The sequence below is a fragment of the Hydra viridissima genome, unplaced genomic scaffold (assembly GCF_058129835.1).
Source record: "Hydra viridissima isolate aposymbiotic clone 2 unplaced genomic scaffold, HvirCarnegie_v1 scaffold_2, whole genome shotgun sequence".
NCBI classification, from domain to species: Eukaryota; Metazoa; Cnidaria; class Hydrozoa; order Anthoathecata; family Hydridae; genus Hydra; species Hydra viridissima.
In genome coordinates, this window is record NW_028324301.1 from 6,595,384 (window position 1) to 6,619,252 (window position 23,869).

At 27.0% G+C, this 23,869-nt stretch overlaps 1 protein-coding gene and 1 pseudogene across 5 annotated transcripts; both read left to right on the forward strand.

The window, feature by feature from the left end:
* Positions 1-27: 27 nt before the first annotated feature.
* Positions 28-22,102, forward strand: LOC145187229 (beta-mannosidase-like). Of its 5 annotated transcripts, none has more exons than XM_090077639.1 (19): positions 65-399; positions 16,193-16,335; positions 16,433-16,515; positions 16,756-16,790; positions 16,943-17,016; positions 17,185-17,402; positions 17,594-17,653; positions 17,735-17,803; positions 17,880-18,021; positions 18,392-18,485; positions 18,664-18,746; positions 18,834-18,882; positions 19,741-19,882; positions 20,016-20,195; positions 20,293-20,555; positions 20,694-20,897; positions 21,108-21,266; positions 21,398-21,541; positions 21,866-22,102. In XM_090077639.1, the coding sequence occupies exons 10-19, from the start codon at positions 18,414-18,416 to the stop codon at positions 21,950-21,952; spliced, it is 1,383 nt and encodes a 460-aa protein (XP_089933765.1). In that variant the 5' UTR covers positions 65-399; positions 16,193-16,335; positions 16,433-16,515; positions 16,756-16,790; positions 16,943-17,016; positions 17,185-17,402; positions 17,594-17,653; positions 17,735-17,803; positions 17,880-18,021; positions 18,392-18,413; the 3' UTR covers positions 21,953-22,102. The 5 variants fall into 5 exon arrangements, with proteins under 5 accessions (XP_089933762.1, XP_089933765.1, XP_089933764.1 ...); XM_090077638.1 differs by having other exon boundaries at positions 69-399; positions 17,551-17,653; XM_090077636.1 differs by having other exon boundaries at positions 28-399; positions 16,193-16,515; positions 17,551-17,653.
* LOC149891698 (uncharacterized) lies at positions 9,648-10,653 on the forward strand (annotated as a pseudogene).
* Positions 22,103-23,869: the final 1,767 nt, after the last annotated feature.

The window sequence follows — 23,869 nt, forward strand, 5'->3', positions numbered from 1 at the left end:
AAACTTTATCTCGGCTACCGTGTAAAGGACTAAAAAGCTTTTTTTTTTTTTTTTTTTTTTTTTTGGCTGAAAACAAATTTGAGTTTTATACCTCACAGTTTTTTATTGACTGCGTCTTACATTATCTCTTCATGCTTAAAAGTCATGTTACCATGATTCTGGTCCACGTTTTGCTATGTTTCTTCATTTATATTGTTAATGGAGTACATATTATTGAACTAAGCGATTCAGAATGGATTTTATCCAACAAAAATATAAGTTTTGCAGTTAATATTCCTATATCTGTTCATATGGCTTTGCTCAAGAATGGTTTAATAAATGATCCCTTAGTTGGGTATAGAGATAAAGAATATTCATGGATAGCTGATCAAGATTGGGTGTTTGAAAGAAATTTTTCAGGTTAGAAATAATTAAAATTTATAAGTCTAACAAAAACATGTTTTTTTTTGTTTGTTTGTTTTTGTAAATTGTATACTAAAAGTATAAACTAATGCATAATTCACCTTCTAATTCTAATAATATTTTAACAAAGTTGTAATAAATAATGAATTCTTCACTAGACAATTCAAGAATTGACAAAAACAAAAAACATGGTTGTGAAATAAAAGAACTATGACTTTGAAAAATTATGATTTTTATTAATCTTAAATAAAAGCCTATTTCTGTAGAATTTTTTATTATGCAAAATTAACTAGTTAAGAGCAAATTATGAAAACATAAAATTCATATTAAAAAAAAAGTTTATTTAAAAGTCCTAAAAAGGAAGGTGTTCCTGCAATAGACAAAATAAAAACCATCAAACCAGTTGATAGTATTCTATACATAGAATAAAAGCTATTTAATTCTAATAATCAAAATCGAGTTATGATTATAAACAATTAAAGTTATAAATTAAAAAAGTTACTTAAAATATATACAAACAAATAAAAAAACAACTTATTTCTATAATAAACTATTTAAACTTAAACCAAGTTAGTAATCCCACTATAAGCAATTAATCTTTTAATCTTTATTTGATTAAGTCATGCTATATTCTAATTGTTATAAATAAAATAGAAAAAAGAAAATTTCAATTTAAAAATTGAAGTTAATAGCCCTTTTAATATTAAATTGAAATCTTTTTAGATATCTGCTATTCAATGATAAAAAGCAGAAAGTCTTATTTTAAATAATAAAAACAAGATAATAAAAGTTTGACCGTTTGATTAAAGTTTACTAGTACTAGTAGATAAATTAGATAAATTTAAATTCACTAAGGAGAGGTTTTAATCAAAATACTATTCCTAATAAAAACACACAAAATATTTCCTTAAACGTTGTAGGCTTTATTCTAAATTTTTTCTTGGTTTTAAAGCTTTTTCAGAAGCAATAAAAATATATGAAGATAAAGTTTGAATCTTTATGCATAAAGCTAATAAAATTAAATTTTCAAAAAAGATATAACCATGTTAACACACAAAAAAGAAGTTATATAATACAATAGTATCAAGAATATAATATTTAGAATTTATATAATTTAAAATGTTTTTAAATATAAAACTTCACAAAAATAGTAAGAATGCTTGTATTTTGAAAAATTAAATTAGATTAATAAATAGAAAATGAAATTTTTATTTAAGTATAAATTCAATATAATAAAACTACAATTGTGTTTTATAATAAGTAATTGATCAATATATAATTGTAGCAGTAAAAAGAATTGAACATTTTATTATACCAATCTGTCAATTTTATGAACCTCATCAATACATGCTAATATATAAAAATAATATTACTTCTACAAAATGTCAATATCAAGAAGCTGATTCACATGTAAAATGGTGAGAGTTTCTAAAATATAAATTATTTAACTTAAAAAAACAAGTTTACATAATAATCATAAATATTATAATAGATATAGGAAATAAATTAAATAAAAAAACAGGAACATAACGTTTTTGAAAAAAAAAAGAATAAAATTGCTAACAAAATATGACCAATGTTAAATTAGCAACTAAATGCTTTCCTAAAGCTGTTGGTCTTGAAGTATTGCTAGCAAGTTCTATAAAAACTAACAAAGGAGATAAACCTAAGGAAGCCCTTGTAGGGTGAAAAACTTTGTATTTGATAAGAACTCTAAAATAAAATTATCCTGTTATCTTTAAGGTACCTTTTGTCAATTAATCATTAACTAAATTTTATTAAGTTAAGGGGCCATTAAAGCGCACTATTATAATTGTTAGATTTTTAATTATACAACAAATAAAAAAATTACTTGCATATTTTTGTTACTTTAAAAAAACCCTAGCTAAACTATCAAATTTTCTATATATAAATAGATTCTTTAACTAGAAAACTTATAGAAAAGTTTTATAAGATCTCTTCCTCTAACACATTTAAATAACATCTTAAGTGTTATTTCGATTTAAAAAACTTTTTCCTAAGAAAATCAAATATTTATGTACGTATTCATTTTCTCCACTAAGTAAGTGACAATTAATTATGATACGAAGCATCTGCGTATCGAAACTTTTCTTATTACGATATGATATGATAAGATATCAGAATGTGTATATCATAAGTTTTTTTATATTACAATGATATCGTACCAAAAAATTTGCACAATAAAGTTTCGATATCTATTGATTTTTTACGATATTTATCGTTCAGTTATGATTAGTATCGTAACTCATAGTAAAAACAATATTGATACTTATCAATTCATTACAATATTTTTTACTTTTTCCGACTAAAAAAATAGTTTTTTTTAAAAACCTAAATAACTGTAATAAAATTACTGACAAACGCACTATTTAGTTATATATATATATATATATATATATATATATATATATATATATATATATATATATATATATATATATATATATATATATATATATATATATATGTATGTTTATATAGATAGATATAGATATAGATAGATATAGACATAGATATAGATAACCACAATTGTGGGGATTTACCCACAATTGTGGGTAAATCAATTTTAAAGCGAACTTTAGATTATATGTGTGGTAAATCAAAATTGATTTACCCACAATTGATTAAAACACCAATATAATTAGGAAAGCATAATGATCCCATACTAAATAAAAAACAAGTCTTCTAAACTAAAAAAACCTAATGAAAGTTTTGGTTCATTATGGAAATGCATAGTGGGCCAGGTGGCAGGCAAAAGTAAAAAAAAAAACATTCTCAAAAATGACATTATTGTATTCCATTTTATTTAGTTTAAACATCTAGCTTTTATAAAATGTATACATTTTTGTATAATTATCATGCCGTTTGTATTTGAAGCTGTTGATAAAAAAGTTTTTTCTAATTTTTTTTTTTCAAAATATTTTTTCAAATTTGATATTTTTTGTATCACTAATAAGCATAAAATAATTTATAATTTTTAAACCTCTCTTTTTATTGCATAGTTCAAGTATTGTCTTTTAAATGAGCTATTGCAACACTATTTTGTACGTAAGTTATGTCAAATAAATTGGTTTTAAATGATAGCGTGTTTAAGGTACTTTTCTAAGTCAAAATTTCACTCATAAAATCAAATACTTTTGTGGTCCAAGATGTTTTGTAATTTGAGACATAAAGTACATTGTCCAATATGTACATTATCAATATAAATTGTCTGCATGGTCTTTATTAATGATTTTTCCAATTTTATGTGGCAAAAACATTATATGCATTTTATTCAAAATGGTTATGTAATAATTGGGTCTCAGTGAGACTAGATTAGTGTTTAAGACTTATTTTAATAATTATGCATCTTAAAATACCTATTTGAAACATTTTGTAAATGTGTAAATGTCATTTATATTTTTAGATAGTGTAGTTAAACATGAAATATATTGATATTTATTCATATGTAATACAAGAAAACTTGAAGTTAGCTAATCCTAATATATTGGATGCAGTTGTAAATGGCATGAATTTAACTGCAAATAATAACTTGTCTACTATCATGAAACATCTTCGACAAAGGTGGCATATATACAAAAGCTTTAGAGTTTGTTTCAAAGAGAACAACAAGAACTCAGACAAGGACAAGGTTTCTGTTAAATTAAAAAAAAATAAAATAAAAGAACAAATAAAAAAACAACTTGGAGTTGTTATTGATGTCCCTAAGTTGGGTGGTTCAGGTACATCTGATGATGGAAATACTGGGAGAAGGTTTTTTGAGAATGCTCAAATTGCATCTAGCATTTCTGGATTTGATTTATGCTTAATGAAAATGATTTATGTTGTTACAAACATTATCCTCAGGATTGCAAATTGATCCAGATGCTTTCCAAGTGTATTGTGTAAATGTTCCAAATAGATATGTAGCATTGTATTCATGGTATTATATGCCACATAGTTTACATCGTATTTTATCACATAGACATGAAGTTGTACAACAATGTTCATTTCCTACCGGATTGCTTTCTGAAGAAGCTCAAAAATCACGCAACAATGATTTTAAGGAATTTCGAGAGCATTTTTCATGCAAATGTTCCCGAAAAAAAACTAACATGAATGTTTTAAGAAGGCTTCTTTGTTTCTCAGATCCACTTATCAGTAGCTATAAAAAAAAAAATTTAAGCAAAAAGAAGCCATTTGATCCAGAAGTGATACAACTTTGGAATGCTTTTGTTTTTGTTTTAAAAAATAAACAGTTGAATTGTCCTCCTAACCGCCTGAGCTGTTTTTAACAACTTAATCTAAAAAATGGCGTTCAAAAATAGGCGATTTTTAATTTTTATCAATCTTTTAATCAATAAATTAAGAAAATATATTGCAAAATAACGTAACTTAACATTTAGTTATATCTAATACAAAATATTGTAAAATATCTAATATAAAACAACTTAACATTTAGTTATATATAATACAAAAAATTGTAAAATATAAATGTTTCGAAAATTAAACAATATTTTATCGGAACATATTGAATCATATCGAAACTCAAAAATTATCATTATACATTTTTTAACGATAAAGAATGCAATATTTATCGCCAAAAGTGATAATGATATTGTGCATATCGAAACCCAAACAATATTTTATCAAAATCATATCAAAACATATCGGATCATACCATTTCATATCAAAACCCATTATCGTAAAAAATATCAGTTAATTTCGATATTTCGATAACAATATGCAGATGCTTATATGATACTATATTACAGTCAGAGTTACAGCATCCATGGAATATTATTTAAATTGTTACAATTTTTTTTATATCACACACAATTCTATAAGAAAAAAGGCTACCACTCGCCCTAGCATGAACAGGCGCCCCTCTTCCTAGCATGAACAGGCGCCCCTCTCCCCAAAGAGGGGCCCAGCGCCATAAGTTTTAACACATATTGATTGAAATTCCTCATTTGATTTTGTTAGCTTTTCAAGGCATTGGTACTATCTAATTTAGAGGTGTGATAAGTTTTGTTAGCTTTTCAAGGCATTGGCACTATCTAATTTAGAGGTGCAATGTTACTTAATCTAACAGCTAGAAAAATTTAATTGGTAAATAGCAGACCTAATATAAGATAGTTAAGATATTTAATCTGGACAAACTGTCAAATCTGATTTAAAGTTGGAAATTGAATTTAAATGCCTAAACCTTTGAAAGGGTAAAATTATGAAATGCCTTATTTTATATTATGCTGCAATTGATTGGCTCATTGCAGGAACATGTTTGATTAAACTTACCACTCTCTTCATACATTATGAATACCAATACATGATATTAATCTATACATTATAATATTATGATCAAACAACTAAATATAACATGCAGTTATTATAAAACAAAAACTTTTGAGAATGAAATAATGTAAGAAATTTAACTATGTAGTGCCATTAAGAGATAGAAACTGCCATTTATATAAATTCAAGTTTTAACTTGGATTGAGATTAAAATCCTCAATAAAATTTACGTATCACAACTGTAGAGTCCCACATTTAGGTGTTTTCTCCCACTAGGTTAGGTTGGCTTAATTTCTTAACCAAATTTCAAGTTTATTGATAAATTTTTAATTTTAATTCAGCTTTTCACTCTTATTACAATGAAAATAATTACTTTATTGATTTTGCAAAAAAATAATTCCATATCAACTCAATAAAGCTGATTACACATACTTCTTTGATTTTTTCTAAAAGTAGTAGTTTTTGCACTGCTTTGTCGAAAGAAAAAAAATTAAAAAAAGTTTTTTAACTTTCTGTTCTAGTAAATGTTAAGTTTTAAAAATTACAATGATGTTATCTATACTTTATGTAATGTTTGATTTTAGTTAATAATACTTAAATTAATATTTGACTTTTAGCAGTTAACAGATTCATTTATAACTGAAATAAAAACCAATTTAGAAAAAATTTTTAAAAAAAACAAATTTGTAAATTTGTAATTTTAAACATAAGAATATTTAAATATTATGTTACAATTTATTCAAGCATTATTGCTCAAACTATAAAATCTTTTTATTTTTAAGTAATTGTCTTTAACTTTACTGTATATTATTATGCTCTAGCCATGCTTGCAGGTGTTATGATGGCTAGAATGTGATTCATATGTATAACATATATTTATTACTAAACTATTGCTAATAAAAAGACCATGTAATGTCACAAGGGTGCAGGAATATAATTTAAATATATTGCTATTAACCATATTTTCATATTTTCAGGTCTACCAGTCTATTTCTCTTTTTCTTATTAAGTTCAATTACCAAAACATCTGTTTTAGCCTTATTTCATATTTAAAATGTTAGAATACAAGTAGATAGCGGTATAAACTGATGAAAAGATAAGATTCCTGCAGTTATACACATTTTCATATATATTTGCTAAATTATTTCTAATTTCTTGCATTATTTCTTTAACATACAATATGACAAGATCTTTGAAAATACGCTATACAAAACTCAATCATTTACAAAGGCTTCAGAATCTGTATACATATTAGTCTCTGAAAACTTGCTTTTGTTGTGCCTCTGAATTTTGGTGCAACCAGCCATAGTAAATCTCCATATGATAGCATTATATGGAAATAAAAAAATATTTTTCTTTTCTATATCTGTGGTGTTTCAGTTTTGATAAAATTTGTAATACATGGGCTATAACATGTTTCATGTCATCAGAGGTAATTCAAAATGACTTGTGGTCAGTACATTTTTTCAACAAAATCATTCATTTGAATAGTTGTAGTGTTAAGTGAAAAGCGATCTATGAGTGCCTATTGTTTATAACTGATGTCTTGGTCATCCTTGTACTTAGAAAAAAGACTCTCATATATATATATATATATATATATATATATATATATATATATATATATATATATATATATATATATATATACATCATTGGCCATAAATTAGAGCTCTTTTTTTTTTTTAAAAAACATTAATTCAAAATAAAATGAATTGAGAACAAAACTCATTTTTTATATTTTGTTTTTTAACATTATAAGTAAAATCTATATACATTATGGAAATCAAAAAAATAAATTTAAACATAATGGTCGTGATACCAAAAACTGAAAAATAATGAAACATGTTATATTTTTTTGAAAAAAAGTTTGGACAAAAGTTAAGGTTATATTTCAAATAATATATAAGAACAACAATTTACAAATGGAAAACCATAAAAAAAAGCATTCTAATATTTTGTAGAACCTCCTTTCTCATGTAAGCATTGGTTTACTCTCTTTGGCATCGAATTTACAAGATTTTGAGTTATTTCTTTAGGCACATTGTCAAGCAGTTTCCTTATTTCAATTTTTAATTGCTCAACATTTGAAATTTCGATTTTTCCAAGATGATGATCTAACCATGACCATAAATTTTCTATACAATTTAAGTCAGGGCTGTTAGCAGGCCAAGACATTATCGATATTTGGTTGTCAACAAACCATTGTTTGCATATTTTTGCTGTATGGCATGGCGCACCATCTTGTTGATATATGATATTACTGTTTTCTTCTTTAAATATATCAATTGAGGGAAGAAGGCAATTATCTAAAATTTCAATATATCTATCAGCATTAAGTCTACCTTCAAATAATTGATAGCATCCAAGTCCTGCATAATTCATGCAGGCCCAAATGCCTATACTCCCACTATTTTGCTTTGTTCGTTTTAATGTACAATTCGAATCAAATCTCTCTTTAGGTGATCGCCTTAGCATAACACGGCATTTTCGCATATCTACCTCAACATTCATTTCGTCAGAGAATATAACATTTTGCCACTTGCAATCAGGCCAATTTTTATGCTGATTGCACCATGCAATCCTTGCTTTTTGCTGTTTCTTTGAAAGTCTTGGCTTCTTGCATGCAGATCGCCACATATAATTATTTCTATGAAGAATTCTTCTAACAGTTCTTGAACTCACTTTTATTCCAGATGTATTTTTTAGTTTATGGCAGAGAGCGCTTGACGATAATTTTCTGTCATGTTTCATTAAACAAATTAATAAACGTTCATTTCTTTGTGTTGTTACAGGTGGCCGACCAGATCGTTGCCGATCCTTTATGTCACCTGTTTCAGTAAAACGTTTTAAAATACGTGGAACAATTGAATATGCAATATTTAACTTATTTGCTATTTGACGATGAGATAGTCCTTGGTTTCGAAGAAAAATTGATTCATAACGTGTTTTTTCAGAGATTCTCGACCGTGATTTTGGAGTTTCATGCTGTATTTCTTCGCTCATTTTGTAACTTTTTTATTATTTAATTTATTCATGTTTTTATTAGTACTATTTAAAACAAAAAGCAAAAAAATATCAGAAATAATAAATGCAGATGATAATAAAATCAAAATTATTGAAAAAAATCATGAATATATTACCTAAATTTTAAAAATAAAGCAGTGAGCCTTAATTTTTCTAGGGTAATAGTTTATCACCCAAATTATCTATTTTTGCAGGTGTTTTGGACTGGTTTTAAACAGTTTTTGAGTTCTTGTACCTCAAAGTTGCTAATTAACTCAATATTAGACAAAGTTTTGGAAACTTTAATGCGCTAGAGTTCAATACCAGCAGACAAGCTGTGCTAATTTTTTGTTACTTTTGTGTACTTAGAGTAACCACTTGCAGAAAAATTTAAAATTATGTGTTGAAATTTATTTTAGCACTTGCGACAGCCTGTTAAAATATCACTTTTTTCAAAAAATACGATAAATTACATTCATTTCGTAGGCATAGAAAGTAGCATCGACAGTTAAAATAAATTATGAAACTTTTTACTGGCAAGGTTCCATATATAGACAATCACCAAAAAAATTTTAGAGACCTATACTCTATCTTATGACATGATTGTAGCCCTATGACTTAGGTGTATAATTTTGATTTTTTCTTGAATAAATACAATCAGTTTTCCGTAAAATAACATTATCAGTGTCTTAAATTATTTGATATGTTTTTTAAATATATATTTGTTTAATTTTATACATGTAATATAATTATAATGATATAATTTACTTCAAGAGTTTGTAGTAAAATCTAAATCTGCACAGTATTTTTTGGATTTTATTATTTTAGTTTTTAATACTGCAAGAACCAAAAACTAAAAAGTTTTATGTATGCAGAAATAGTTATATGTATAAATAGTTTATTGGTTGCATTTTAGACAGTTTTAATCACATTTGTACTTGAGAGTTCATTCTTACTGATTTTATTACTGGAAAAATATAAGAAAGTTATAATTAACCTTAAATTTTAATATTTTTAGATTAGTTAAAAATGTCAGAGAAATGTTGTGTGGGAAGAGTTATAAATGAAGATTGTGATAAAATGTCATATTGTAGAATAGTAGGAAGAATAAGACTAAAAGATCCTGATATTGAAGTTTTAATTCAAAGGATAGGATACACTTTTGAACCAAATGAGGAGATATGTTTTCATCATGAAAAAGCCTATATTTCTAGATATGAAGCACTTCAAAAATACTGTTGTGATCCATTTAAAGTCCACAAGAAAAAAATTATCAAGGGATTGTGTAAAGTCAACATATCAATAGCAAATCAGCTTAGGATCAAACCTGGTCAAAAAGTTTGTAATAACTGTTTGAATGAATTCAAACTTGAAAAAATTACAGAAGTTGGTCAAGATGAAGCTGCTGAAGAAGATTTTAGTTGTTCAGACCTTGATAAGACAGTTCTTAATAAGAGTGTGTCTTTATTGGAAATATCTCCACTCAAAAATGTAAGTAGGCGCGACAAATAAGGATATGGAAGACAAAAGGTTAAAAAAATTGCAACAAGTATAACAAACCTAGTAGTGTCATCATTGGATATAGACCCAAAAGATATAGAATCGGAAAAAGAGCTAAAATGTATAAAATGTAATGATTTAGACAAACTGTTAGATGCAATAAAAAACAAAATGAAAATAAGTTTGAAGGAAGAAAAAGTTCAACTACTAACGCTAACTCCTGATAGTTGGTCAACTGAAAAAACTTGCAAAACATTTTCAGTTTCAGAACATCTTGCTAAGAAAGCTCGAAAGTTGAAAAATGAAAAAGGAATACTTGCTAAACCTGAGGCTAAAATAGGACAGCCATTGGAAAATATTGTTAAACAAAAAGTTATTGAAATTTATGAATCTGAAGAGTTTACAAGACAATGTCCAGGAAAAAAAGACTGTTTCAGTGCGTATAAATAATGCAAAAGTTCATAAACAAAAACGCTTAATATTAGTTTGATTAAAAGAACTTTATCTTGAGTTTAAAAAGCTATACCCTACTCACAAAGTTGGATTCAGCAAGTTCTGCAAACTAAGGCCAAAGTGGTGCATCACAGTTGACAGTAGAGGAAGTCACTCAGTTTGCGTATGTTCTTATCATCAAAATGTTAAGTTGATGTGCGCTGCTTTACCTAAGGGCCATTTAATATATTACAAAGATTTGATGAAAGTATGTGTTTGTAATAGATAGTCGAAACTGCATGTTTCGTCTATGTTCTAACTGCCCTGGTAAAGTAAATCTGAAGACTTACTTGGAAAATGTGTTTGAAAATAATGATTTTGATTTTGACGATCAGATCACATACAAACAATGGGTGTCAACTGATCAAACTGCACTTGTCACAGTCCAAACAAGCATTATTGAGTTTATTGAAACTCTAAGTGAAACTTTGTATGACCTTTGTCATCACCACTTTATCAAAGAAGCACAATCCTCCTACTTATCAGAGGCAAAAAAAACATTTCATCAACACACTTGTCTTATTCTTATGGATTTTGCAGAGAACTATAGTTTTCTTGTGCAAGATGCTGTACAAGGGTTTTACTGGCAAGCCAATCAAGCTACCTTACATCCATTTGCTGTTTATTACAAAGATGAAAAAAATCAAATCAATTGTGAATGCTATTGTACAATATCTGACCATCTTCGCCATGACCAAACAACAGTTCATTGTTTTCTCACAAAGTTACTACCAATGATCAAAATCAAACTACCCACAATCAATAAAGTAAAATACTTCAGTGATGGTGCTGTATCACAGTACAAAAATTACAAATGCCTGTTAAACTTTATGTACCATCTTGAAGATCACAATATAAATGCTGAGCATCACTTGTTTGCTACATCCCATGGCAAAAGTCCATGTGATGGAATAGGAGGAACTATAAAAAGAGAAGCAGCAAAAGCAAGTCTACGAGCAGCAAATGCAAACCAGATTCTTGCACCAAATGAACTGTTTATATGGGCTGAAAAAAACGTTAAAGGTGTTAACATATTTTACATTTCAAGTGATGATATCAATAACCATGAAATTTATGCATAGAAACAAATTAAATTTAAAATGGACTAATGATGCACAATCAAGTCAGTGTTGGGTTCCATTTGACAAAGTAATATGTCAAATAACTACTCCAGCCATTAAGGGTAGAAGTGCTCATAACTACAAACTTGCTAATAATGATTATGACAGTATCATGAGTATTGTAAATCAGACATAAAGAAATTAGTGTACTTGTGTTTCATGTGTATATACACTTCTACTTTCAGCATTTTTATTTTTATTATTATTTTTTTTGAAACGTAATATAACTTGTGCTATTAGGTATCCTTTTAAACTAAAAAAGCATTGCACTCAAAATGCTAAAATTATGTCATAAGATAGAGTATAGGTCTCTAAATTTTTTTTGGTGATTGTCTATATATGTAACCTTGCCAGTAAAAAGTTTCATAATTTATTTTAACTGTCGATGCTACTTTCTATGCCTACGAAGTGAATGTAATTTATCGTATTTTTTGAAAAAAGTGATATTTTAACAGGCTGCTGCAAGTGCTAAAATAAATTTCAACACATAATTTTAAATTTTTCTGCAAGTGGTTACTCTAAGTACACAAAAGTAACAAAAAATTGGCACAGCTTATCTGTTGGTATTGAACTGTAGCGCATTAAAGTTTCCAAAACTTTGTCTAATATTGAGTTAATTAGCAACTTTGAGGTACAAGAACTCAAAAACTTGTTAAAACCAGACCAAAACACCTGCAAAAATAGATAATTTGGGTAATAAACTATTACCCTAGAAAATTTCAGGTGATCATCTATTTTATTTAAAAAGTTATAATCTGTCAAAAATCAAAAAAATCTACGGTAAGCTCCAGATACTTAAATTTTGCCGATTTCGGTCTATATTGATTCAATTATAACTTTTGAACGGTTTGGTGAATCAAGCTGAAATTTTCAGGATTGTGTTTTTTCCACAAAAGCTGTGGGTGATCAAAGTTTGAAGTAAATTGGAGGTGGTACCCTGGGGCACTTTTGAAAAACTAGGTGATTTCATATGGAATAACCCATATATATATATATATATATATATATATATATATATATATATATATATATATATATATATATATATATATATATATATATATATATATATATATACATACATCTTGCAAAGAAGTAACATGGGATACATAAGGCATCAGTTTCCATACACTCTGAATAATCAAAAGAACATACCAAGCTTTTTTTTTTTTTGAAGGTGAAGCGTCAATGATTAATTTAACATTTTAGTGAATTTTGAGCAAACACATATGCTGTTAACACCTGATTGTCCTGCAATAACACACCATTTTGGTCTTAAGAAACAAAACTTCAAAAATCCATTTTTTGTCAATGTATTTAAATTTCAATGCTTCAAAAAGCTATTTAAGATTACATAAAATTAGTCTCTTTGGCATATAAAGAATTTTTCCTATACTAACAGTCTTTAATGTCATACATTATTCTGCTGTGTTTATAATTGTTATAAAACTGAGGAGCTCAGTAATTGCTTCATTTAACTTTTTTTCATATTTATTTTTTAGAATTCTAACTAATCTTTGTTCTTTAAACACTTCCCTTGATTACAATTCTTTTTATTTTCTTACAGCAAAAACTTCACACACTTTATTTATATTCTATGATGCAGTTACTATTGTAAGCAATTGTATAACTTTATTTGGGGTGCTAGATTTCTTTTGTAAGCTGGATCAATGTGTCAAAATTATTAGACTTATCAATTATTTCTTTCTGTAACTCTGTAGTTTTATCTTTGAAATATTCTGTTGATTTTATAATTCAAGTAAGCACCTGCTATTTACAGTCCTATGCTGGCTATATAAAGTCTAAATTATGACCATTTTATTTTAGTTTAACATTTTTGAGCTGCCCTTGTTTTTGCAAGATTCTTAATTGGTTTCCATTCAATTGCTTGTGTGGCCTCCATTCAACTGTGTTAATGTGATTATAGTTATTTCTAAAAGAATGATTTTCATGGTTGAATTTTGTTTTCTATTAAAGTTCCTATATAAGTATAATTACTTGTAAATGTATCCTTAACTAAAAAAACCAATTACAACTCTTAAAGGTGGATCCAAAAAAAAAAAATTTATTAACAACAACATTAAATAAAACTATAAGGCTTTTATTTTTCTCTTATATTTGGTTATTGGGTGCATTTTTTTATGTGAGTTTTTTATTCAGAAAAATAATCTTTTAGTCAGTAATTTTTTTGTTGTTATTGTCAATTGCAGCAGTTTCAACTCATTCCCTCTTTCGTTTTGCATAAAAAGTTATATAGCATTTGCTATGCAAATGTTTGCCAATTGAACAATCATCTAGATAATCATCCATTTTAAGACTGATTACTTTCTCAAACCCAGTATTGTATATTTAATTATCTCTTTAAAGTTGTTGACTTAAACTTAGTAATATTTAATCAATTATCTCCTTAAACTTGTTGATTTTTATCTGGTTACTTTATTTACACCCACTGTAGTTTAGGTTTCAATTGATATTAAAAAATCAAATTAAATTGAACATACGGAAAGTGATATCACTAAAAATTGAACATTTCTTAAAGTATTGATGAAATTAATTTTTGGCTTTTTTTTTTTACAAAGAAATGAAAAAAATTGCATATCCAATAAAATTGCATATCCAATAACTTTACTTTTCAAATAACCTTTCAACTTTCTTACAACTTTTTAATGAAAGGTTTTAACTATGAAAAACAGGTTCCCTACAAAACACTGATTCTAAACAAATAATTTCACTACTTTTGAAGAATTTACACCACCACATTTTATAATTTTAATTGTTTTAGTTTCTTTGAAAATTGGTTTTAAGTAGAATGCTTTAAAAGTTGAATATTTTGAGAAACACTTTGAATTATCCAAATTTCTTCAGGAGAAGATGAATAAAGATTATTGTAGTTGTTTATCTCTGAAGCTTGTTCCTGCATTTTCACCTTTACTATTATCTGGAGCCTGGAGCTGGTTGTTCATTCATTTTACTTTCAATTTAGTTATGCTTTTCAATGTTGCTACTTTTGGTTTTTTGGTCAGTTGAATTATCAGAGTCAATTTCAAGTTTTTCCTTATGATGATTTAGTTAAGGTACATCTATCTCAAATACATATTTACTCTATCTTTTTTTTTTTTTTTTTTTTTTTTAATACTTGTTCTCTGTTAATAGAGAGGTAGAGGAAAATAAGATTTGTTAATAACCCATCAAACTCTTTGATTTCATAAGTTGTTTTAAGGTAGCTTAACTTTGTTCTATGTTTTAAAAGTCTGTAAAGCTTCCAGTCTTATACCAAATTATGGAAAATGACTTTTTTCATGACTTGTTTAACAGTTTTTGCTTGTGTTTCATTTTACCAAGAGTATCTTTCCTATTTTGAAAATCCATCAGATTGTATATATTCTAGCAAAAAAAAAGGTTCTAGATTGTTTGGTGTGATACTATTTTCGTTCATTATCTAGTTTAATAGTCACATCTGTTTCCTCTTGAAATAAATTTCAGAATATTCGTTATGAATTTTCTTTATCATTCCCTTTGAAGTTAATGGCATCCAATTAAGCATTTTTATTTTTGATAAGTAATCTTCAGCCTCATTTGTTTACTGGTTTGATAACTAGTTTTTTTTAATGATAGTTCATAAGGTTCTTAAGTTTACTTTTCTGAAGTGTTTTGATAAATTCAACAATAGACATTTTTGTACTTATTCTTAGGGGCTGCTTTTTCTTGGATTTTGAGGCAATTTTGAGGCCTTGGTCTGAATTCAAGAATAAGCAATTGAAGATATGCACAAATTTTCCAATTAAATTGTCAAAAACAGGTGTTGGATTGATCCTCTACCATGGTTATAAAAAAACAATAAATGTAAACTAATAAATAAAGATAAGGGGATTGGGTAACATGTTTGATTAATAAAAAAAAAAAAAAAAAATTTTTTTGCGCACAATTTTGTGTCAATAATTTTTCTATTTTTGCCATAAAAAAAATTCAAAAAATTTTAAAAATAAGTATAGTTAAACAAAAAAAGTTGTTGAAACTGATTTCCTAATCAATATTTAAAAATCATCATTGTCTTAATTGGAAAATGGAAATAGAATGAAATTAAAACAAAATATTATATTTTTATAATTCATTATTTTTTATCTTACCTAAATTCTATTTCATTTTTACTACAAGACTTGTGTTGTTGGCTGATTTATTGAAGTACTTTAAGCAAATATTATTTTTCCAAATTGTAAAATAAAATTTTTTAAGTGTGCATTTTTTAAATGTTTTAAAATGTATTTTAAATTGATAGTTTATAGTTTTATATAGTTATAACTTAAACGTTTGTGTTTTATTTTTTGTTTTTGATTTTTTTTTGTGTTTTTTGAGTGATTTTTTTTTTGTTTTGCTAGTGTCAGCATCGTTATTGGAATCACAAATTGTAATCATAACATTTTATGGATTGGATACTGTTAGTGACATTTTCTTGAATGACAAATTTATAGGAAGAACTGAAAATATGTTCCATGCTTATACATTTTCTATAAAAAACCAAGTAAAACTTCAAAATTCACTAAAAATTTTTTTTTATTCACCTACATCTTACAGTTCAAATAAAAGCAAAGATTATTTTTTTAATTATGGATATCAAGTTCCACCTGTAATAGTTCCTAAAGTTCAGCATGGTCGAAGCCATCAAAATTTTATTCGTAAAGAGCAATGTTCATTTAGTTGGGTAGGTTTTATTTGATTATATTTTAACAGGATATTTAAGGTGAGAATTAATATTTAAGATAAACTTTTCTTTGTTAACTACCATATAATTATACAAGTTTATATATGATGCAATTTAATTATGCATAAAAGGTATGTAAGGTTTAATAAATTATATATACAAGATACATAAGTTTATATATATAAAATTTTAGATGTGTAGCTTAGTGATCAACCTTTATCATAATTTATTTCTTTGTAGGATTGGGGGCCTTCTTTTCCAACGATTGGAATATGGTAAAACACTTTTTAATATCTTTTGTTGCATAATTAACAGTTAAATGAAATTTTATGGCTTTTTTTAAAATTGCTTTCTTTTGTGTTTTTTTTTGTTTTTTTTCTTAAAAAAGATTATACTTCTAAGACTGAAAATAATTTGGCTTTTAAAGGAAAAATATTGTTATTTCATTTGATGACTTTGCTATTATTGATGAACTTTTGGTGCATGTCACACACCATGATGGCAAGTATTTTAGTACTAATTTTTTATGAAAACTAATGCTTTTCCATCTAAATGTATTGGTGCTTTGTTTGTTAAATTTCTATCTGTAAAATTACCTTTTTAAAATTAAGTAGTATGAGCTAAAGTATAGATTTAAAAAAAGGAAAAAGCCATATTTTAATTGTTTAGATAAACATACATGGCAGGTGGTTTTGGAAGCAGTTATCAGAAGTAATGTGGAAAAAGCATTAGCTATATATGGCTTTGGGAATTATCAACAAAAGCAGTACCTAAATTTAGGGCACGGTCAAAAAAAATTTTTTTTCAAGTATATTGAAGTATCTGATAGCGAAGTTGATCTTTGGTGGCCAGCAGGATATGGGAATCAACCGCTTTATACTGCCCAAGTAATTTTGTTTTTCATTATTTCTATATTTAGATAAATAGTTTTACATGAGTATTTGAATTTAATTATTTAAATGTAAAAATTTCATCATTCAATACAACTGTATCTTACTTAGTGAAACCTTTTTTTTTGAAAATTTATGTGCAAAGATTAAAGTAATAAATCCTGCTACATCATTTTTTACTCTCAAAGAAGTCAAGTTTGGCTTTCGAAAAGTAGAGTTAATACAAGAACCAATTGAAGGATCTGAAGGTATTTGGTGTTTTGGATGTAATGATTAAATAATATTTGAATTTTTTGGTCTTAATGCAATGTTTTTGGTTTTGTTTTTAGGTTTGAGTTTTTACTTCAAAATAAATGGATTGCCAATCTTTTTAAAAGGAGCCAATTGGATTCCAGCAGGTAGAATTACAGAGCTTTAAAAATTTATAAAGCGCTGATTTAACTGATTTATCATCTTTTGTTTTGTTGTGCATAGACTCTTTTCAAGAGCGTGTTACTGTTGAAGTTTTGGAAAGTTTAATCAATTCATCTCTGGATGCAAATATAAACGCATTACGAGTCTGGGGTGGTGGTATCTATGAGCAAGATCTTTTTTATCAACTCACAGATGAAAATGGGTAAGTTGCAAATGGGTTAGTAAAAAAAAAAAAAAAAATTATCATGCATCAAATTACCCGGTTTTTTAATTATTTTTTGATAGATTTGCTTATAACTCATAATTTGCTTATAACTCATAACTAATAATAACTCATTTTGTTAAATGGGTTTGATAAGCCATTTCCATTTTGAATTGAAATGGTGAATTACAACAGAATTTGTTAGTACATTGAAGTTAAAATAACTCTGAGAACCCATGATTTAAAGCTCCTTTTTTATAAATATATTTATATCTCCAAATTTTAGCATTGATAAATTTAATACCAACTTATATAGTAGTGATTCTTTATGGAACCTACCTTACATAGATATTTTCTCTTTAAAATTCAGTATTTTAGTCTGGCAAGATTTGATGTTTGCAGTTGCTTTATATCCTGTCAATGAGGAATTTTTGGAAAGTGTGAGCCAGGAAATCTACTACCAGGTATATCTTGGGTAATGATAAATACAACAAGAAAGTAATCATTCAAAATGTTCTCTTATCTTTGATGTGTAAGTTCTATTATAATAAAGTTATTTTTGTATGGAGAAACTGACAGCTGCTAAATTCAAAAGATCATAGATGGTCAATTTGGTTAAAGATTGCTAATTTTATTGTTTAGGTGCGTCGTTTGCAGCATCATCCAAGTTTAATTGCATGGAGCGGAAATAATGAAAATGAAGCAGCAATAGCACAAAATTGGTGGTAAAATATTTATTGTTTATTAACTATTAGTTTTGTAAAATTTATTTTAAAACTTTAAATTGAACTTATTTGGTTTGTATGTTTTAGGAATGAAGTTAAACCGAACAAAAAAAGACTTTCAGATGACTATATTAAGGTAAACAATTTGTTCACATTTCAAGATTTTTTTTAAATGCTCAATATTTAAACTTTTATAAATTTAAATTTTATAAGTGAAAAAAAGTTTTCAGTTATAAAACTTTAGTTTCATAATTTTTTGAATTAAAAAACCACAGAAATTTTTTTTTTTAATTACATTTTCTTTAAAATGCACAAGTAGTTTAATGTATCATTACTGTTTTAATCACTATGACATCCCAATGTACCATATTGATGCAAAAAAAGTATATTGTCACCTGTGACTTAATGAGCATTTTGTGCTCATTAAGTTTAGCAAAACCAAAAAATGCTCCTGAAAATTGTAAAATATTCAATATTTTGTTAGATTTCCTTTCTTTTTTTCAAATTGCAAAAAAACTTTCATTGTGATACAAAAATGAACAATTTTGTAGCATAAAGCACATTTACTTTGACTTTGAATTATTTTTTGGCCAGTTGTTAGCCTTTAATGGCTGCCTTAATCTTGCTTTGCTGAGTACTGAGCCAGTTTTATCAAAGCACTTGACTGTAGAATTAACTGTTGACTAAGGTTTACAAACAAATCTTGTTCATAGAATGGAATAGCTTTTTTGCTTCAAATTTTCATAATGATAAAAATAGTAATTATGCATTAAGGATTAAACCAATAATTATGCATTATATTTACTAATATAGTTTAAAGATGATGTTTAGAAATTAATAAACAATTGAATTTGTATAGTTTTTTAAAAAGAAAAAGGTATGGAAAAATGAAAGTTTTACAATCAGTCAAAAGCTTTTTTTTTTTTAAATGATTAGAAGTTAATAATAATAGTTTTAATAAATAAACATAAAGTTTTTATTTTTATTATTTAAGCTTTATGTTGATACAATTTGGCCTATTGTGAAGAAGGAAGATCCTCTTCATCCTTTTTTATTTTCTTCACCTTCAAATGGGTTGCATTACAAAGAAGAAGGCTTTATATCTAAAAATCCTCAAAACCCTGCATATGGAGATGGTAGTTTTATAGCATGCTTTTTTTTGTTTTGTTTTTTTCTAAAATAAATAAATACACTTTTTTTTAAACTTTTAATTATGATTATTTTTAAAAATGATATTTTTTTGATCATATAAGATTTTTATGTACTTAGTTCATTTCTATGATTACAAATCAAATTGCTGGAATGTATCAATATTTCCAAATCCCCGTTTTGCTTCTGAGTACGGCTATCAATCTTATCCTTCGTACATTACTTTGTCAAAGATAGCTACAGATGATGAGTTAACATGGAATAGTTCATTGATGTATTATAGGCAACATCATTCCAAAGGTTTAGTCAAATTTTAGTTTTTTTTTTTTTGTTTTTTTGTTTTTTTTTTACTTTAAAAGTCGATGCAGCATCTTTTTAAATCTTTTTTATTTTTTAGGTAACGAAGAAATCGAAAACTTAATAAAGCAACATTACAAACTTCCAACTCATGAGAGTCCTCAGTTGTATTTTCGTCAAATGATATATCTCTCACAAATTGTGCAAGCCACTTGCACTAAGTATGAAAGTGAGCATTACCGACGGATGCAAGGTCGTCTTATTAATGGAACTGGGCATACCATGGGAGCTCTCTATTGGCAACTTAATGATATTTGGCAAGCTCCTAGTTGGTCTTCATTAGAGTATGGTGGAAGATGGAAGGTAATACATAGATGATAAAAGTCACTGTTGTATGAATTATGACTCCTATATGATTGTGTGGTTAAAATGTTTCGTAAGAAATAAAAATCTCTAAAAATAATTATTAAAAAATGAAATTGCTAATTTTTTTTATTTAAGATGCTTCATTATTTTGTAAAAAATTTCTTTCGGTCAACTGCTGTTAACGGTTATGTTCACAATGGTTATGTGGTTGCATTTGTGGTGACAGATCACCCTAGCATAGAGGAATGCTACACAATTCACGCATCTATCTTTACATGGAAAGACTTTCGTCCTATTTTAAATGAAAGTGTTATTTTAGATTTCATTGAAAAACCTTCAGTAAGTTAAAAAAAAAATTCAAACAATTTTTTCAAATCAAATAAAATACATGAATATACATGTTGATAAATTTTAAGAATATATACTGTCGTTATCATCATTTACACTTCTTCTTGCAAGAAGATCTCAGTGTGATCGTTAACTGCACTTTGAAAAAGCTTTGTGCTTCAATTTTTCTATTGTAAATATTTCCTCTGCTTGTAATTTTAGACACCAGTTTACAACCGTAGCATTGCTGATATTTGTCCCAATGAAACGTGTTTTGTGCAGCTTACTTTGTATTCAACAAAGTACAATGCCGTAGTTTCTGAAACGCATGTTTTTTTAACGTCTTTTTTGGTGTATGAGTTACGTGATCCCAGCATTCAGGTTAAATGTTTATTATGTTTATTGTTGTTGTTCTCAAAATCATTTTCCGTCAATTGTTAATTTACATGTTTACCTTCGTTATTTCTACTTTTTTTTAAATGTAATTTTGAATATTGGGTTTCACTCATCAGATATCCTCAGTGCAGCAGGTAGATCCTATGGTTTATAAACTCACAATAAATGCGCGTTATCCTGCAGCATTTGTTTGGCTTGAAACTGATTTAGAGGGGCGTTTCTCTGATAATGGATTCATAATGACCCGACAACAAGTTGAAGTGAGTAATCTATTACAACAAGGTTTCTATCCTGTCTAAAAGTTTGTTTGCAGATTAAAAAAAAAGGAAGTATATAATCGAAATATCAGAAATGTAAGTGTTATAAACACTTTTAAACAAGTGTCAGGACTTTAATTGCTAGCTCAATAAGTAAATAAAAATTCTATCAGATGGAAGTCATTTGCTAAGCGTCTCTTCTATTTTAATTGATAACAAGACATATTTTTTAAACATTTTAACCTAAAGCATGAGGCATAAAAATTCATTTTAAAAGAATCTAACTCTTTATTTTCATACTTCTCTATCTTCTACATTTCTTTTTAGATTTATTTTTACGGTTGGTCATCCAACAAAGAATCACTTCTTTCGCGTTTATCAGTTTCATCGTTATATGATCTCTATAAGATTTAAATAGTGGATACACGTTTTAGAATTGTGAAGTAAATTTTATAAGACATTTTGTTAAATACTTGTGAGTTAAAAAATATATTTTTGTAAATAAGTATTTTCAGTATAAATTTATGATGACTTATGAAAAATAGCGTGAACACCCGTCACTTACAAGCGTCTTTTTCCACGCGTCACTTTCCACCTGATTGAACAAGGGAATAGGTTAAAAAGAACTTGGCCTTGAAAACCGTAGTAAAATTTGGATGCTTAAATTTTTTTTAGTGATATGTATCATACATACTAGATATGTTGTATGATGTCGTGACTTAAAATCCTTATGATCAAACATGTGCGTTATTGTAACTACTTTTGTTGTTATTCAGTTAAAATACGAACTTTTCTCGTTTTAGTTTACGGTTTACGATTCTTGAATATATAAACGCAACAATAACACAACTGTAAAGACTCAAAAATTGAAAGTAGCTTTCGACATCTGAAATTGATTTTTTCCATTTAGAATTAAAAATTAGGAATGTTTAAGAATGTTTGGCTTTAAATTATTTAGTAACTTAGGGTGTGGATCGGACAAAATATTTTATTTCATCTGTAGCTTTGGTACATGCAACAATGCTGCCTTGCAATTACGTATACCTAGTTATCTGCATGAAATATGTTTATTAACAGAGGATTTAGATATTTAACAGAATAGTTTCAGAGAAATGCTACACGAGTATATTAGAAAGTAAGATAATCACAATAATGCATCACATTAAGGTTAATTATACAAATAAAATCCTTGTTCATGATTTTCTTAGTGCGGAAAAATTGTTTTATCACACAAATATCCATAAATTAGAATAATCTCTTGAAAGATCTTGCGGTGAGGTTTTGGTCACGATCTTGCTGATTCAAGTAGCATATTATGCTCAATTTAAAGAAGTCATTTTGTCCACGAACTCTTTGTACTTAATTTGATGCCCAAAAAACCTCCAGATTATAACAGGTGTATCGTTAATACGATAATTCGGATGAAACGCATTGCGATTAAATCAGTCCTATACCATTTCGCTTCTTCCGCCTTGCTTAGCACACAAAGAGCCTCTAAGTTTTTTTAAGACAACCATTAAACCCCACGCTACTCTAGATAATTATATTTTTACGAAACAGTGTTTGCTACAATCTCAGATGTGGATTTATATGAAGCAGTAAAGAAAGCTTTGAAAAATATCTTTCACTATTTGATGCTAAGTAACTCAGGTAAAAAAAAAATTTTTTAATAACTTAAGTATTTTAACTAAAACATCAGAGCTTTAAGTTTATGTTATTCTGCGATTTATGATACGTTTTATAATTCGCGCTTAACGATACGTTTATAATCTGCTTTTGATAAACACGTTAATAATCTGCGTTTAATGACACGTTTTATAAATGGCGCTTAACGATATGTTTATAATCTGCGTTTGATAAACGTGTTAATAATGCGTTTAGTAATGCCTTAATAAACTTCAAAAAAACTGGTAATTAGCTAAATTGCAAATCCTTCTGTACGATAATAAAACATTAGAAATGTAACAATTAAATCTGCATTTAGAACCAACGTAGAATTACTCAGGGGAAAAAAGTTTAGATCATCCTAAGACCTGCGAGTAACAAAAAACAAAATCTGATGCTTCTCGATTAAATCAAAATTAAGAGTAAAACTCGATTTTTGCAGATCTCTGCAATTGCAGTCATCTGCGTTGTACTCTACAGAAAAATAGTTTTGAGGTTTATATGAAATAGATAGAAAAAAAAAAATCTTCAAGAATTTAAACGATGTATTTCTTTAATTTACTACTCCGCGTATATTCGTATTTTTCAGATTTTATACGTGTATAAAATCTGAAAAAATCAGTTTAAGTTTCTTTTTCTGTGCGACAATTTCTGATCATGTTTTTT